Here is a 17,053-nt window from a genome sequence, read left to right on the forward strand (position 1 = left end):
TTTTTGCATTACTTTCCACTCCTTCTGTACCATGTTTTCATTCTGTTTCTCCTGTTCTTTAAGAATTTCAACTCTTTCATATTCTTCTTTGAAATGATTGACAGTAGCATACTGTATCTTGATGCTGAGGGACTGCTCCTGATCTATAAGGGCACTCTAATGCGATTAGCAAGGGCCTGGAAAACTTGAACTTCTGAGTTTGTTTTAGGCTTTCGGCATGCTCAGATACAAACTTGCATTTGCATTCATTAATCTACTTTTGAAGGTTATCTCTGAGACCAGTGAAGCTAGATTTTTGTTTTTCTGAGAAAATGAAAAAGTGTCTCCTGTTCAGTTTGAGTCTGTTTTGCAGGCTAGATAAATGCATCACACAAGGCATACGTGGCGTACGGCTTGTGTGTTTGACATCATTGTGCTAAAGTTTCAGTAAGTGTATGCCAAATTCTAGCTGCTCTTACAGTGGAAGTATTCTGAATACACAAAATTAAATAATCTATTTTTATCATATATAAATTAAAAAACACATTATACAATATATATTACCTGTTTTTTTTTCTAAATTCCAACTAACTTGCTGTCAGTGTTGTATGACTGTTGGTCTGTTTTAGGCATCTGTAATGTGTCTGTTATCATGGATCTAGCCATCTTTGGTACAAACATGACTTTTAGATGGAATCTTGTCTCTGTCTTTATTTAAAAATGAAAATCTTAAGAATTGAGGAGTATTTTATGTTTGCTTTCATTTGCTGTTAAATTATGATGAAAGCACTGTTCTTTATTTCAGAGTGAGTTTTTCTAAAAATTTAAATGTTCTTTACAGTACTTGAATTCAGTTAGAACTTACTGAATATTCAAGATATATGTGTAATTTCAATTTCATGTTCAATAGACTTCTGTGAATTTCTTTCATGTTTTTAATTACTCTTTTTGAATCCATTATTACTATTGTCATTTGTAACATCTGGGATAATTCCGCATTTTAACTATACTGCATGTGTAAGGTTACTTCAGTTGGTTTTCTTTTATCTTCCACCTGTTTGATGTCTCTGTTTCTGTGAAATAGTGAATGTTTGTTCCCTTTACCTTCCCTGTGCTTTTCTTGACATTTATAGACCTTTGACTTACTCCCTTAAATTCTTTTCTAACTTTCATAGTCTATCTTAGTCTCTGGATGTGGAGATCGATCCATATCTGGTTATCTGCAACCCATCTCTTACCTTTTCTACTTGGGTATCTTTATGTGCTTGTGTGGTGGTGGTGGAAACAAAACTGATCACGGTATTTAAAATGTCCTTCCTACTGTAGATTTTTAGAATGGCATAATTGTTTATTGTTTCTTCTTTCCAAAAGATTCTTATTCTTTTATTTGTCTCTTCAACTGTTCAGAGCATGGAGACCGTTTCCAGGAGAATTTCTCCAAGGACTCTAAAATGTCTTTTGTGAGGGGTAAGGGTATGTTTGGGGCCAGTTATTGTGATAACAATGAAGGATTCCCCTCCCCCCCGCAATCACTTTGCATTTAATGACATTGAGTGTCATCTGCTATTTATTTCCCAGAATATACTGAATATTCTTCTGTGCTCTAGGCAGTAAGTTTTATATTTGACTATCACTTTGCTTCATTAGCATACAGTTTCAGTAGCTCACCTGCATACTGCACAAAGCAGGGTGCCCTAGGTCTGTGGGAAGCCCAGAAAGTTGTATGCCACAGTCAGAAAATGAGAAAGACAAATGTGTTGCCAATGTCTTGAATTCATTAGGCAAATTTGCCCAGAAATTTGTGAGTGACGCCCACAGGCATGCAGTCCCCTGTCTTCTCTCTTGCTAATGTCCTTGCCAATATAACTTTGTATATGTTTCCTAGTCTGATGGATGATATGACTGTGATCAAGAAACACCAGCAGACACCTGAGAAAGAGCCTGTGGGATATAATTTTAGAGTTTAGATAAATCGTCTTCAGCTATTTGGTGGTTAGTCCTTTAGAGTAAGGTAAAACCCATCCTTTACCCTGAACGTGCCTGACCAGTTGTGTGTTGGGGAAAATCCCTCTTAATAAGCCCTACGTGTAACTGACTGAAGCTTTGAAACATTAACCTGCTTCCAATTTTCTAAGAAGTTCACAGAAGAAGGGTTTAATTATATCTAATAAAGAGTATATATAACGGAAAATAGGTTGAGAGACTGCTCACCTTATAAAAAGGACCATAGTTTTTATTATCTTTTAGTACAATGTTGCCCAGAAGGATCAAAGTCCTCATGGACCCAAGTGCTCATATGAGGAGACACCTAGTCTCAGTGAGCTTCCAGTTTGATCTGAAGTGCACTGTAACCAATAGGTATAACAATCGGAAAACCAGGAGAGGGAGAGCAACAGTAGCACAGGCTGGCTTATGCATGACTGAAGAGCTTTTATAAAAAGTTACATATAGAAAGATTGTCATGGTCTCTTTTGGCTATCTCCTTATTCATCACCGGTTGGTGTAATATCATTACTTGAGGTGCTTCTTAAGGAAGGACTGAGAAGAGCTTTGACGTCACCAATTTGAGGAAAGTGGGAATAAAGAATTTACAGTAACTTGATGCTCATACCTTTTCAATTACTGTAAATAATTACATTAGGCACTAGATATATGAAAATATTGCATTACATACATGATCCAAATAGTATTTTACAGTGTGTTTGCAGTAACAACAGGTTAGTTTCTCAATAGTATTTAAAAATAACATCTGTACAACTTAGTTCTTTCTTGGTTTTGGAATACTTACTTGAAAACAGAATTTTGTTTCTTAACTGAAGTATTTTGCAAAAGTATACGTGAGGGCATAATTTGGTCTGCATAACCTTTAGTTTTTAAAATTATGTATGAACCAAAAAGTGCTGTTTAAATTTAGCTATGGATTGCATAGTTGTTACAATTTTTAGCAACATGTAGCATAGCTCAAATTAGAGTGGATCTAACTAATGTTATAATTGCAGATCTCTCCAAGCTGGTATTGGAAGCTCAAGTTGCTTCTCATTTGTAGAAAATTCTTTAGAAAATACATCTTTTTCTTTAGAAAATTTTGTATAAGCTCCAGTTAAAAAAAAAAAAAAAATCCATTTCCTTTCTGTTGTCAAGTTCATATTTAAAATATTTTGGTATCCAATTACAGTGAAAAACCAACATAGTAAAATATTTGCAGAACAATATACTCCAGAAGCCTAGACATATATTGGATTAGGAAATTTACTAAAATGTGCTTGTTTTTTTTTTTATAGAATAGTGCTGTAAGTTATGTTTTTATGTCAAGGTATTTATTCCTTTTGATTTATTAATGCTTTTAGATAAGTTTTAGCTTTTTATGATATAAAATAGATTTCCATGAACATCTAAAAATCCCTTCTAGAATTGTATTTAAAAATTTGGAAGTTTGACTTCTATTTTACATATTGCTTTGTGAAAATCTAACTTGTTGGGTTTTTTTACCTATAATGTAGATTTACCAGAGGAAATTAATACCCTATCTGTCAGAAGAATATTTACTGACGCTTCTAGGAGTGCTTTAGACTAAAGTAGATGTCAGGTTAGATACCCTGATAATTAACAGAGTAAATGCTAGACTTTAAAAAATGCAGGACATTGAAAATGATAGAAGCAACAGAATTTTATAGGATTCCCTTCATATTGCTTCTGCTAGATGGAAGGTAACTTTAGCAGTATGTTTGTTGGGTGGTGGCAGTGTTCTTGTTTTCACTGAGGCATCAAAATTGCATAGGCAGATTTGAGCGGCAGTCTACAGAGTGAGTGTGTGTTTCCAGGGATCGTTCTGTAAGTGACCATCGAGTAGTGCTTCTCTCATTCACCTACAGGTTTAAGGGGGGGAATAGTCTGAATCATTGTCCAGTTTACTGGTGTCCTGCTTATGGGGTGTATATATTATGCTGCTGAGATTTAAGGAAATGTTTTCTTATATCTGTGAAGATGTACTCCCAGTAATACTTCAAAACAATTTGTGAACACAAAATACAGCTTAGAAAAATCTAGCAGCCTGGATAGCTGTTGTGCACATCCTGCAGTGGCTTAAACTTTCAGTTTCAGTGGCCTTTCATTTCTTTCCACACTATTTCTATTAAAATTCTGTTCCCACTGGGTGAAGGTTGCATGTGGCTTGGCAGGGTTTCATGGCTATTCAGAAGAGTAGCTCAGACTAGCTGAAGTGCTAGCTGCTAGGAGCATGGAGGTTAGGGAGAGAAACCTCATATTCTTTATCTGTTCTTGGACTCTTGTTGAAGACAGTTTCTATTACAGAAAAACAATAGTATTCCAGAATATGGAGTGAAAAAAACATAAAGCCATTTTACAGGTTAAAATACAAGATGTTGTATAGAAGTTTTCATAGAAAGAGAAGCTCAGTTACAGATTTAAGCTGATTTTGGAAACCCATATTTAGAATAAGTAACTGTCACTTTATTTCAGAATCCATTTGGAATGCCAGTTTTTCTGCTTTCCTGTTTCTTTTAATTTTTTCCTCCTTCTGGTGTTTCACTGAGTATCTTGAGCTATTCAGATATTTTAAAATATAAAAATGCTACATATCACACGTATTTTTTTGAAAGTTGTGAAGGATTTTTTAAAAAAGGTGTCTTAATTATGGACTTGTCACCCAAGACATCATCTATATAAGCCATATTTATTTGAATAGTGTATCATTAAGTAAGATGGGTTACATACAAACTAAGAAGCTCTGAGGTGTAAGATTTGTTGTGCTTTGATCAAGCATTCTCTTCGTGCTGTTGTACGACATTGTTTTCCCTTGTCCTCTTGTCTTGGAGCAGAATTTGGATTTGCTGTTCTCTGTTCTCACTCACCTTACTGGAACTCAATGGGAATCTGCTCCCTACCATTTTCCAGATAGCGATGTGCTCAGACAGTCAGATCTTTCAGCGTGTATGGGCACTTACTTTATTTGCTAATGTTCTATCTCTATAGAGGACTAAGTTTAGCAAGCTTGATCTTGGAAGATAAACATTCTTGTAATGTAGGTTTTTCTGTGTGTTTAACTTAGTGTTTGCTTTGAGGGGTTGGGAGTTTGTTCTTGAAAAGAAAAAGACTGAAGAAAATTGTGTCTGTTTTTAACACTCACCTTGAATAGTCAGTCAGGTTGAATCTTGAGCACCTTCTGCAAGAGGAGGAGGCTTTTTCACCAGCGAAGGGAATTAATTGCTGAGTCTAATCTGAAGCAGATACTGTGGGAGCTTCTGTCTAATGTGACTTCTGTAGTAGGAGCTGGTTTCTGGTACCCTATGCTGGTTGGAGAAGTTATGCTGAGAAGCTTATGCCATCTTCTGTATTAGAAATACATGAGCTCCTACATTAAATTGTCTCTGCTAGATCCTCTTCTGCTCTTCATTAGAACCTTTTTTGTTCCAGTGCACTAAGGAACTTTGGCTTCTTCTTTAGCATTGGTTTAGTACATACGAGTAACTTCTATAACAAAGTGTTAGGCAGCCTAAAAACGTGCATTACCATCACCTTCCATTATGTTAGTAGTAGAAGAGTAGTCGTGACTGGAAGCGGGGATGGCTTTTTAATGAGTACTTTTTGAGTGTTGGTACTGTCATAACAATCTTTTTTTATTTGTGGTCTGAGTGCCAGAGTGACTCAGTTTTGTTCTGTGGTTCTTTCTTTTACCTAATGGTGTTTTACTGCCTTACATAATTCTCATGATAGCAAGAATTAAATAATAACATATTCCAGAAATTACCATGATAGTTTCCTTTAAAATAGTTTCTTTTTTTTTTCATGAGATTATTTAGCTTCACAGGATATTAGAGGAGAAACCACTCTACTTGGACTGAGAGCATGTCTCCTCATGGATTCTCCTCATTGTTACAGACTCACAGTATGATTCTGGGAAGATCATTAACAGCTTTGTGTTTTCATTTGTTCGTGCACAATAAACAGACAGAAAAGACAGCTGTCATTCGACTTGTGCATTCTTTAGTCTCGCTAGTGCTCCTTGAGATGGTGCCTGATGAGACATGCCCTTGCAGAGGCCTCTCTACCTAGTGTTCAGTAACTCTTGGTGAGCTTCTGAAGGCTGCTTCCAGGCAAGCAGCTTCTGTTGTTGCAGCAGCATCGGTCCCTGCGGTCAAGTGGAGGGGATGGGACAGATGCCACCCATTGCCAGCGGCACCGAGCCAGAGGTGGGTTCTTCAGCATGACACTGGTTGTGCTTTTACTGCCAGGCTTAGAGCTCAATGCACCCAGTTTTGTTAAGGGAAGTTATAGTTGCAGTTGATTATTTAAGTTAAGGTAGCTTTATAGTTTTTAAGAATTTGAGACATGTATGTACTCTGCCAAGATAATATTACCTATCTGTCTTAATACCACTTCTCATGGAGTTCAGATATTCTCAGTGGAGCCCTTCCACCTTTAGAGTTGACAAAAATCTCTATGATGACTATGACAAAACATTTTTTCGTGACCAATGTACTTACAAATGAATGCTATATAGTATGGCCACCTGGGAGGAAGTCGCAGTGACAATGTAGGTCTCATGACCAGACAGGAGAACAAAACAAATACTTTTTTTGATCCTGTAACTGTGGTGCAAACAAAATATCATATAGTTTAGAAACCAGGGAGAGAATCTTGCTTCAGTTCTAACTGTGGAAGATGTCAAAAGAGAAGATTCCTGTATCTTTTTCTTAGTGTGCTGTTCTGTTCCTTCTGATAGATTGACTTGGTCCTTGTGATCAATTAAGTGCATCATACAAATATTATCCATACTAGCTGTGCCAGAAATCTGAATTGTGCCGCCTGACCTACCTGTACTTAAATAAGTTGAATTTGCACTGCAGAAGTTTATTTTGCTTATGGAAATCTCAAGTTTTGTCAGAATTGTAGCAGGAAGTTATTGAAGCTAAGAACATAGCAGGATTCCAAAACGTTGTACTAGTACATGTACTTGTACATAGATTAAAGCAAAATCTATTGCTATTGTAGCTGACAGCTTTGAAAAGGTGATATTTTAAATTGTGCGGGGGTGTGTGTTTGTGGGGTTGTTTGCTTGCTTGTTAACACAGTTTCCAAGGGTCATGGGTCAGGATGATCTCTGACTTCATAAACAGAGTATCACAGGAGTCCTTGCACTGGGTCTGTTGTTCACCCTCTGATGGTCACCCTGTGTTTGCCTTCTAATACTTTTCTTAATTTATGATTGTTCATTTCCTCAGATCCTTCTGAAAAATGATATATGAGAGTTCTTTAGACTGTTAGCCCTGCATTTCCTTGAGTATGAAAATTCAGCTGCTTTCAGAAATTTTTGACATGCTTGAACTCATTTTAGTCCCAGGTAAAGGTTATACCTTCTTTTTTTTTTTTTTTTTTTTTTTGAGCAGAATATTGCTCAGGTTAAAATATTCCACGCTTCTTATATACAATGAGCATTTCTGTAAGACTGCATTGGATTTTCTTGCCTGTAGTGACTCTGAAGCGTTGGTTCTAAGTTGCATAAAATCAAGTTTTCCACTCTTCTGGTAATTTCCAGGAACAAAGGCTAGTGTGGAAATCAGAGCAGTGTGAAAATTCATTAGTTGCTCTGACTTGTAATGGTTGGAAAAATTACACGGCAGTTTTTACGTTTGCCCACTGACAAGAATCTTGCACAATGGCAGTAGGTGTGTTAACTTCGGCAGGTTTCAGGAGTAGGCAGAAATGTAAGTTCTTGGAATTAAAGAAGCTGCTGAAACTACAGAGGAAAAAAGTAGGTGAAGATGAAAAGAAATGTGAGAAGAATGGTATTTCCTTTGGCTGCTTCTATCTTCCTACAGCAAATCAACTCCACATGTGAATCGTGGTATCTCTGGATAGTTACCTGTGCTGTCCCTGGCACTTGGGTACTCACCAACCCCATTTCCTTACTGTACCTCCAGCCATCTGTGACCTTGTGGTGACTAATTAGCTTTCTCAAGGTTTCCTGATCTTTATGTTTGAACACCTACTCCTGTAATAGCTGCTGAATCTTCATATTGTGTTCTTGCAGCTTCTCAGGTCATGGCAGACTGACCACATGATGAAGTTTATGGTCAAATCCACACAAATGTGTGAGTTATTGCACTGCTTGGCATAAAGCAACGTGTTCATCTTTAACTTTTGGGATGTTGCTCCAAGTAGAGCAATTTTCCTGCCAGTACTTGAGAATATATGAAGTTGCTGTTTGTAAACTTGATTGGTAGCAAAGTAGTGTGCCAGTGCATTTAAAGATATACTGCATATGGAATGAATTTTCAAGGATGCAGAATTTTGCTTTTTATAGTGCTGTTCATAATAATAATAACTATTATTATTATTTAAGCTACATATTAGCTTATATTAGCAGGATTTCTATATAAAGGGCAACTACACAGATGACAGGAACATGGTTTTTGGTTTGGTCTACTGTAGACTGGACAAGAAACAGTACATTTACTGATAAAAGAAAATCTGAGGTACATACCAGGGAAAATATTTTAATGATGAAAATCATGAAGCAGTGTAATGAGATTGCCTGAGTAGAACATGGAGTCTCCTTCAGTAGAGAAGTTTAGCAACAGTTTGCACAAACACTTGTCAGAAAAAATTTGGTATAATCAGAAGGAAAAGAAGAGATCAGTAGTTTCTAATTTGATGCTTTTCTACTGTTGTTGACTTAAGAAACAAACAAAAAAAAGAAAAGTCTATAGACCATACTGATGCTTGAGACAGGATGTCAGTTTGCAGCTTGCTTCCCTTTCCACCTAAAAATATGCCTCAGCTTGCTCTGGTGATGTATTTAAGCCCTGTAATTGTTGTGTTGTGGTAACAATATATGATATTCTTAACCTTTTTCAGTCTGCAGGACTAAAAATGGATGACACCAATCTCAATTATAGTAGTCTAAGCCTTTAATGAATATTTCTAAGTACTTTGTATGTTACCATGTGTACCTGTTGCCTGTTGCCAAATATGATTACTGCAGAATTCACAGCTGCCTTGTAATCAGAGGTGTACAAAGATATTTTTGCTGAGTTTTTGAGGGTCCTTGAGAAAGAGTAGGGTATACATGACAAAAACAGTTACTGACTGCAAATGACTGGCTGAGGAAAATAAGGAACATAGAAGTTAAATGAGGAGAAAGGGTGTACCAGAATGAATGGAACTAGGACTTCCTACAGCTCACTTTAAATAATAATCTTTATAATTAGAAGGCATAAACCTGTTTTTCGTTGTTATTTTGTATTGCCTGAAGTTGACAATTGGGGAACGTGGCTCTCTGCCAATGATGACTGTTCTGTTGCTAAAATAAATTGTGTGCCCCACTAATCTGTGTGAGTATACCCAGTTCCAGAGTCATCCTTCTCTTTCCAGTTATGAATAGTTTGCAGCCTGCAGGTGACTGGATATAGAGGTTTGTGAGCAGATGTACTAGCGCAAGTTCTTTGGTTTGAAGAGAATTTATACACTCTTCCATTGTCTGTGCACGCACATCCTTCTGTGTGATCTACGTGTCCAACTTCGGATATACAGTCATCATCTTCACATTCACACCTGCCACCTATTCAGAAAAACTTCCTTACCTGGTGACTATGCTTTGTGTTGTAGAATCAAATAGTATGGCCCAGGAGGAAAAACTTGTGAATGTGTGGAGTGCGGCATACTAAAATAGGCTACAACTAGTCTTATACCTGAAGGAGGCAGTATGTCTTCTGGAAGACATCCTTCATAGGGAATGATATGTTTTATAAGGCTCTTTTGTGTTACTTCTGTACGCCCCAAGAAGTCAATAGATAAACAATTTACTTTTTTAAGAATCTGATTCTGAAATAATAATTTGTTCTGCAGTAACACTGGTGGCTTTAATTTTTGCTGTACAGTTTCTAATATTTTGATTACTTTTTTTTCCTTTTTTGAGTAGCATTTCTTAACACTAACATGTAATTCCCCCCCCCCCCCCCCTCCCAGATTTCTTTCTTTGGATCAAAATCTTTTGGAAGAAGAAGTCCTGACAGTCCCATGTTGAGCAAAGCTGAATTTGTTGAAAAAGTTCGCCAGAGCAACCAGGCTTGCCATGATGGCGATTTTCATACAGCAATCGTGTTGTACAATGAGGCTTTGGGAGTTGATCCTCAGAACTGCATTCTCTACAGTAATCGTTCAGCAGCCTACATGAAAATCCAACAGTATGACAAGGCCCTGGATGATGCAATCAAAGCACGACTTCTAAACCCCAAATGGCCAAAGGTAAGAAAGTATATTTGTCTTCTGGGGAAAGAGTAACTCCTTTGGGATTATTATTCACATATGTAACACCTAATGTAAACAAGTGCATATATTTCTGTACTAAAGTCTGTTTTTGCTAAAAGCTCCAGATAATAATATCTTTTGTGTTTTAAAAGTTTTTTTACTTCAATTTCCTGTTGGGTATTACACTGTTTTCTGTGTAAACATACTTTTCCCCAATGGGGATGTGGTACTATTTTACTATTTTAAACCAGCATGGTTTCTGGGTTGTGAAGACCAGACATCTCTTTTAATGTTAAACTTAGTCAGCATTCAGTAGCATCCAGGAACATTTTCTTGCAGAACTTCTTGAGAGGTAGCATGGAGAGTCTTACTAGTAATGGAGTAATAAGGCCTTTCAAAATAGTGCTCAAAGAGTATTTATCTGTAGTATATTTTGGATAAACATTTGAAGAAATGTGTATCTTAGCATTCTTGGTAAGATCTGACTATGCAAGGAAACATTTTGTAAAGAGTAAATGGTGTTGGTTGCCTGTTCCTTCTGGGGTTGCTTCCCACTAGCTGCAATTGATTGCTTCAGTAACGGACTCACTCTTGGCCAGCCCTTTACATGCTAATCAATTTTAATAGCATCTGCTCCAGATTCCATTTCTCTCACTCCCTCACAGTCTTACTAGCTACTTTAGCTAAAGACGGAATTTAAGAGCAGATTCATCACCCAGGTTCCTGTCCAAGGAAATTACGGCAGATCAGCTGGACTCTGAAGTTAAGTTTGAATTTAAGTTTCCTTTTATTTCAAAGCAGATCACTATGAGTCTTGTGTTGTGTTTTTCAGTTGTTTATTGGCTTTTAGAAAAACCTTATCATATGCTTGTTTAAGACTTTGTTAATTACTTTACCCATACTCTAAGCACAAATCCAAAGTCTGTTCGTTATCAGCTCCATGTGTTGAGATTGTGCTGTATACCTTTAAATCAACATTGCCTGCTCTCCCTTTCCTCATTGGTCATTCCCTGTATCTTGTCTGGATATTTAGTAGTCCGTTAACTAAAAACATGAGTATTAGTCTAGTGGCCAACTGCTTAGCAGTTACATTTCCAAACTCCCCATCATTTCATTTGCTGTGCTGCAGTAAGTAGACACACTGATTTTTCATGCCTGCATAGTATATTTCCATATGGAAAGTGGAAGCTGTTGTATAAAAAAAAATTATAAAATAGTGTTCTTTCCACTCAGAACACAGGATGTTTGTCCTAGATACATGTATATGGTTTGAGGATTCAGTGTTGGAAAGCTTCTGCTCTTTCTGCAGCTCCTGAGACATCACCTTGCTAACTGAGGTATGTGTCTGCTCATTCCACCTCGGAAGGAATGACAGGGATTGCAAGATCTGAGTAAGTTTGAAGGCAGAAGACTGGTGGTATCTTTCCATCAGTACAATCTGTGTACACAATGTCACTTTCGTCTCAGCCTTCAATCTTGTACAAGCTGTGACAGCTTGTCTACTGGACTGCTGGGCATGTCTTCCTTTGGTAATTCTCTCATTCTCTCACCAGGAGAGAGAGAACATCCTGCAGGTATTTTAATTTGACGCATCTTTCTGAAGGAAAAGAGCCTGACTTTTCTTCCCCACCCCCAAGTCAAAATTTGGTGTCTTAACTCTGGAATTTCTGGAGTCAAGAAACTGCAATTTTACACAAACTTTCTCACTTCAAGTTTTTCTCTTTAGTGAGACCAGAAAACTGCTTTAGAAAAATGTTATTGAAAGTGTTTTCTAAAGCTCTACCCATTCATAATCACAAAAGGAAGACCATGGGCCAGGGAAGATCCTTCCCTTTTGTTGATGCTATTTTTTGGAATTGCCATCTTGAATTGCAGCATTTAAATTATTGTTCTATTTTCACACTTAATTTTGGTACTTTCTTTTAACTTTTGTACTGCTGTTTAATCTTTCTTAAAGAGCTTTAATGTGTTCTCCCTGTTATTTTTTACTAAGTCTGTCTGCAATTTACTGTTTGTATCAGTCCACGTTAGAAAGAAACTCCTGCTTTGGCAGGAAGATGATTTATAAGCTTGAAAGCTTTTGTTTGCTTTTTGGTTGTGGGTTTTTTTTTTTTTTTTTTTTATTGTCATTAACTTCTCTCTTGTATTACCAAATGTCATAAAAGATTTTGCATAGATTTGTGTGAAGGGCTGTGTTTAAAAAAAGAAAATTGCATGCATTATTGTCATTAAACTCTTGATTTCCAGGTCATTTGTCTGAATGCAGGGAGTTAAAGAGTATAAAGCAAGGGTGCTTAGTTTTGTATCCTGTTTCTAAGAAGTCTGGCAGTGATTTACTATAGAGCTCACTTAGATGAAAAGTTATGAAGACTTCATAAAAGAATACTTTTAAAATGCCAGTCACAGATAGAAGTATAATAAGACCTTTGAAATAAATCATTGGAATAGATTTGTGGATCAAAATAGAAAATAAGATGGAATAGAAGATTTACTAGCCAAAAGGCTAGCTGTGTTAAATGAAGGCATTATTATCAGTCTGTTAAATACAGAAATAATAGACTATGTATTGATGTAGTACTAAGTGGAATAGTTTAAAAAAGCAACAACAAAAAACATTTTTAGTAATGGAAAAAATGAGACTTTTTTTTTCAGGTAGACTATATTATTGAGTTAAAAACATGAAAGAACTCTGTTTTGATTCTAGTTCTGCTATTAAATGTGCACCTGACCTTGAGCAAACTTTGTTTATTCTTCTCTTTACAAAAAGGTGAGGAGTCACTTTTACAGACGATTTTGAGCCTTATTGGTGGAAAAAGTAGTGGAAGATCTACATGTTGTTATGATGACATAGCATCTGTTCTTGCTTTATTGGATAAATCAATGTGTAAAGGATATCTTGCTCTGTGATACGAAATGTTCATATACTTAGAAAGTTACTATCAGTTATAAATAGAAGAGCCAAAGTAGCTTTTGCAGGCTTTCTGTCCTGCATAAAGCTCATTGTCAGTCCCTGTTTGTATTTTTCCTTTTATCTTTTCACAGTGGTATCTTTAGTTTGTCAGATTTTCAGTGTCTCACATACTCTCCTCTTTTCTCCCAAACTACCAGAATCCCATTTGGAACCCTATCTTCTGGTTTTTAATTTTAATGGATGAGTGTCTTTTTGTTATTCTAGATTTGTTCCTACAATATATAATTTTTAAAATAAGTGAATACCAGTAAAAAAAAGTTTTGTTTTTCTTCAGCTGTATGTGGTACATCAGTGGGCATTATGCTTTTATAAAAAAAATATTCTAATTGACATGAAAACTAAACACCACGCAGCCACTCACTCACTCCCCCCCCACCCCGTGGGATGGGGGAGAAAATCGGGAAAAGAAGTAAAACCTGCGGGTTGAGATAAGAATGGTTTAATAGAACAGAAAAGAAGAAACTAATAATGATAATGATAACACTAATAAAATGACAACAGCAATAATGAAAGGATTGGAATGTACAAATGATGCGCAGTGCAATTGCTCACCACCCGCCAACCGATGCCCCACTAGTCCCTGAGCGGCGACTCCCCGCCCCCACTTCCCAGTTCCTATACTAAATGGGACGTCCCATGGTATGGAATACCCTGTTAGCCACTTTGGGTCAGGTGCCCTGGCTCTGTCCTGTGCCAACTTCTTGTGCCCCTCCAGCTTTCTCGCTGGCTGGGCATGAGAAGCTGAAAAATCCTTGACTTTAGTCTAAACACTACTTAGCAACAACTGAAAACATCAGCGTTATCAACATTCTTTGCATACTGATCTCAAAACATAGCACCGTACCAGCTAGTAGGAAGACAATTAACTCTGTCTCAGCTGAAACCAGGACATTGTCTTAAACACCTAAATAATGTTTTCTTTCTTTCATATATCCATGATGAGCAAGGGTGTACTGGGAGCTGAAGTTAGGGAAAGTATCTGTCTTAAGGTAGAATTGGAATTGAAACTTATTTTTAGGATTTTTTTGGTATGTTTTTTATCCTGAATGTCATTAGAAAGTTTACCTTTTATTCCTGAAAATGCCATGATACTTTTCAGCAGGTTGTTTTGTAAGAGGACAACATCATTGTATAGCTATGCCGATGAGAACCACTTCAGTGATAAAAAGCTAGGTGAACAGGCTTAAAATTCCTATTGGTGACAGAACAGAGTTTACTGCTAGAATAAATTCTATCTCCACACTTGCAATTATTTAACAGTGTAACTAAATTGACATTTCAATTAAAATATTAACTAGGATGAATGGAACTGAAATACAGAAGTCTGTTGGTGATACTTTCCTGTTTAAAAATAATTATGTTAATTCTGTTTCCATAAAATATCAGCAAGGGCAAAGAAAGGGATCAGTATCTAGAAAGCTCATTTGAACGTCCACTTAAAAGTGCAAGCCTATTAACTTTAAAAACCACACCTGTTAGGTAAGCTCTACTAATTTTTGGAGCTGTTAACAGAGACAGAGTGAAATTCTTTCTGCTTTCAACATATGAACTATAGCAACTGTCCTAGTGTGATTAACAATAAGTCGGTGCATAAGATAAATGCTAATTACTTGTAATTCTTTTACCAGTATGAGATGGCTATTTATCTGCTTGTAGGGGATAATGAATTCTGCATGTCTCTAGACTGAACTGTATGTTACTTTTTTTTTTCTTTTTTTCTTTTTTTGGCATTTCCATGGAACAGTGACAGAAAACAGCAGTGCAGCAGAGGGATTTTGGTGCTTACAGTAGCTGGAGCTCTTGGGTTACTCTTCTTCCTTTATGGAGAAAACACAGAGGAGCATTTGTTTCTTTTTTATTTAGTTGAAGGACACAAATATAAGTGAGTTTTCTGACTGAAGTGGAAAACACCTTCTGCTCAGATGAGGCAGAGGCGACGTTAGACACCATCCTGGCTACCGGCTATTTTTTTTGTTCCTCTTCTTGTTTTACTGACAGATAAATAAGGTAGTTACCCACCCCCCTGATTACTTTGTGAAAAGCAAGTCCTCCGTTGGGTAGTAACAACAGGAATGCTTGGTAGCATTAGTGTCTTCCTCAACTGTTTCTGATTTATTGGAGCCATGCTTATCGAAAAGAAATGCTTTGGAAATCACAGCAGAGGTGGGAAATCCTGGAAGGGAGGCAGCTTAAGTTTGAGTGGTATGTTTTCCTAATTTTCAACATTTACGTTTTCTAAAACATGTATTTGTATTTTTATTAAACAATTAATTCTAATTTTAGCTAGAACAAGGAAAAGTGTACTTTGGGGACTAATTAGCTAGTCTGATATGTTTTGAACACAGAAATTTTGGGTTGGATTGGATATCTGATATCAGAAAATATGCAGTGGTGTTTATAAAGTTATTACAGGTCTAGATGGTTGTTAGTCAAGCTTGGTTTGCAGACCTATCCCTACATAATACATGGATTTATTTTTTTGTGTGTGTGTGCAACTTGTCAGTGTGAGACAACAGGAAGGCACTGTCTAAAGTTGAACACTTATGTTGCATATTTCAATATCAAAGCTGCTTTGTAGTTTTTTTTAATAATGATTTGATTTTTATTGATAGACCATAACTGGGAAAATTGAAACTTATGCATACAAAATCTAAGCAATTTTATTAATTAGCCAGAAGAGGGAGCTTAACGGGTATAGCTGGTATTTTGTTTGAAAAGCCTGCGTTTTAAATACAGAACCCAGTTTCCTTTTACTTAGGAAGTTGAAAAATTAATTTGAATCCAAGTTTTCTGAGATTTAAGCTACTAGATGTAAATTTCTTTTTTTTTTTTTCTCCTTTATCTTGGGTATGCAATTTGTTAATTCTTATATTCTTTTTCTTCTTTTTTTTTATCATGTGCATTTACAGTGCTAATGGGGAATATCACAATCTTACATGTGTTTGAAATAAATGTATTTTCACTCTCTAACCAGACCAATGCATTAAGTTGATCCTTTCTTCAGAGGATGGCAATCAAACCCAAAAAGTATTGTGAAATAAAGCTGTGAAATGAGACAGTGTAGAAAGTAAGAAAGTTGTTCTTGCTTTCATGCTTTCAAAGACAATTGTCTATCACTTTGAATTTTCATACAGCTTAAATTTTCATACAGCTTAAATTTTCATACATCTTACATTAATTTTCATACAGCTTATATTTCCAGTTAGGGCCTTGAGTTAATTTAAGTTCTGATCCCCCATCCTCCTTCCTCCAGCCCAGTTCTCTCAAGATACTTGTTTTAAAATTTTTGTTTTCTTCTTTTGAATCCTGCAAATCTGAGCCATGTTCCTTTAAAATAACATAACTTGGTTTCCCTTCTTTCTGCACTGGGGCACACTAGTGTACTGTATCCCCAAATGAGCTCCTCTTAGAGGTGCGTGCTCCCACTGCAGTTACTGTCTTGTGAACTTAATTTAAAAAAAAAAAGGCTGGATTATGAAAACCCGTGACTGAAAGTCATCCTCTTAACATGGCTCCCCTCTCCACCCTAAAATCTGTCTTTAAAGCATTAATTCATGTTGAGTAATAAGCAAGTGTATTTATATAAATACATCTGCTTATCTACAAAAACTTTAAACCAAACATGAACAATGAGAAAATGATTAAAGTAAGAAATGTTCTGATCTGTTGCACATCAGAATAACTTATTGTGGGTGTTGTGTGACTGTAGTGTGTTTATTACAACAGCATATAAAACTGTTTGTAGTGTTTGTCTGAGAGGGTTGGCTTCTATGTCCTGCTATTTAAAAAATATTTTGTGTACATATTACTGAGAAATGCAAAGATAACAGTATT

At 36.3% G+C, this 17,053-nt stretch overlaps 1 protein-coding gene across 3 annotated transcripts in view; it reads left to right on the forward strand.

Annotated features, from left to right (window-relative positions):
• Positions 1-17,053, forward strand: part of TTC28 (tetratricopeptide repeat domain 28) — a 202,181-nt gene that overhangs the window by 2,541 nt on the left and 182,587 nt on the right. For 2 of the 3 annotated variants that reach the window (XM_075041105.1, XM_075041106.1), the window contains exon 2: positions 9,967-10,245. The exons of the other annotated variant lie outside the window; for it this stretch is intronic. In XM_075041105.1, coding sequence (XP_074897206.1) covers positions 9,967-10,245 — 279 coding nt within the window. The remainder of the gene's footprint in view (positions 1-9,966; positions 10,246-17,053) is intronic. 3 annotated transcript variants of the gene reach the window in all.

The sequence above is a fragment of the Buteo buteo genome, chromosome 11 (genome assembly GCF_964188355.1).
Source record: "Buteo buteo chromosome 11, bButBut1.hap1.1, whole genome shotgun sequence".
NCBI classification, from domain to species: Eukaryota; Metazoa; Chordata; class Aves; order Accipitriformes; family Accipitridae; genus Buteo; species Buteo buteo.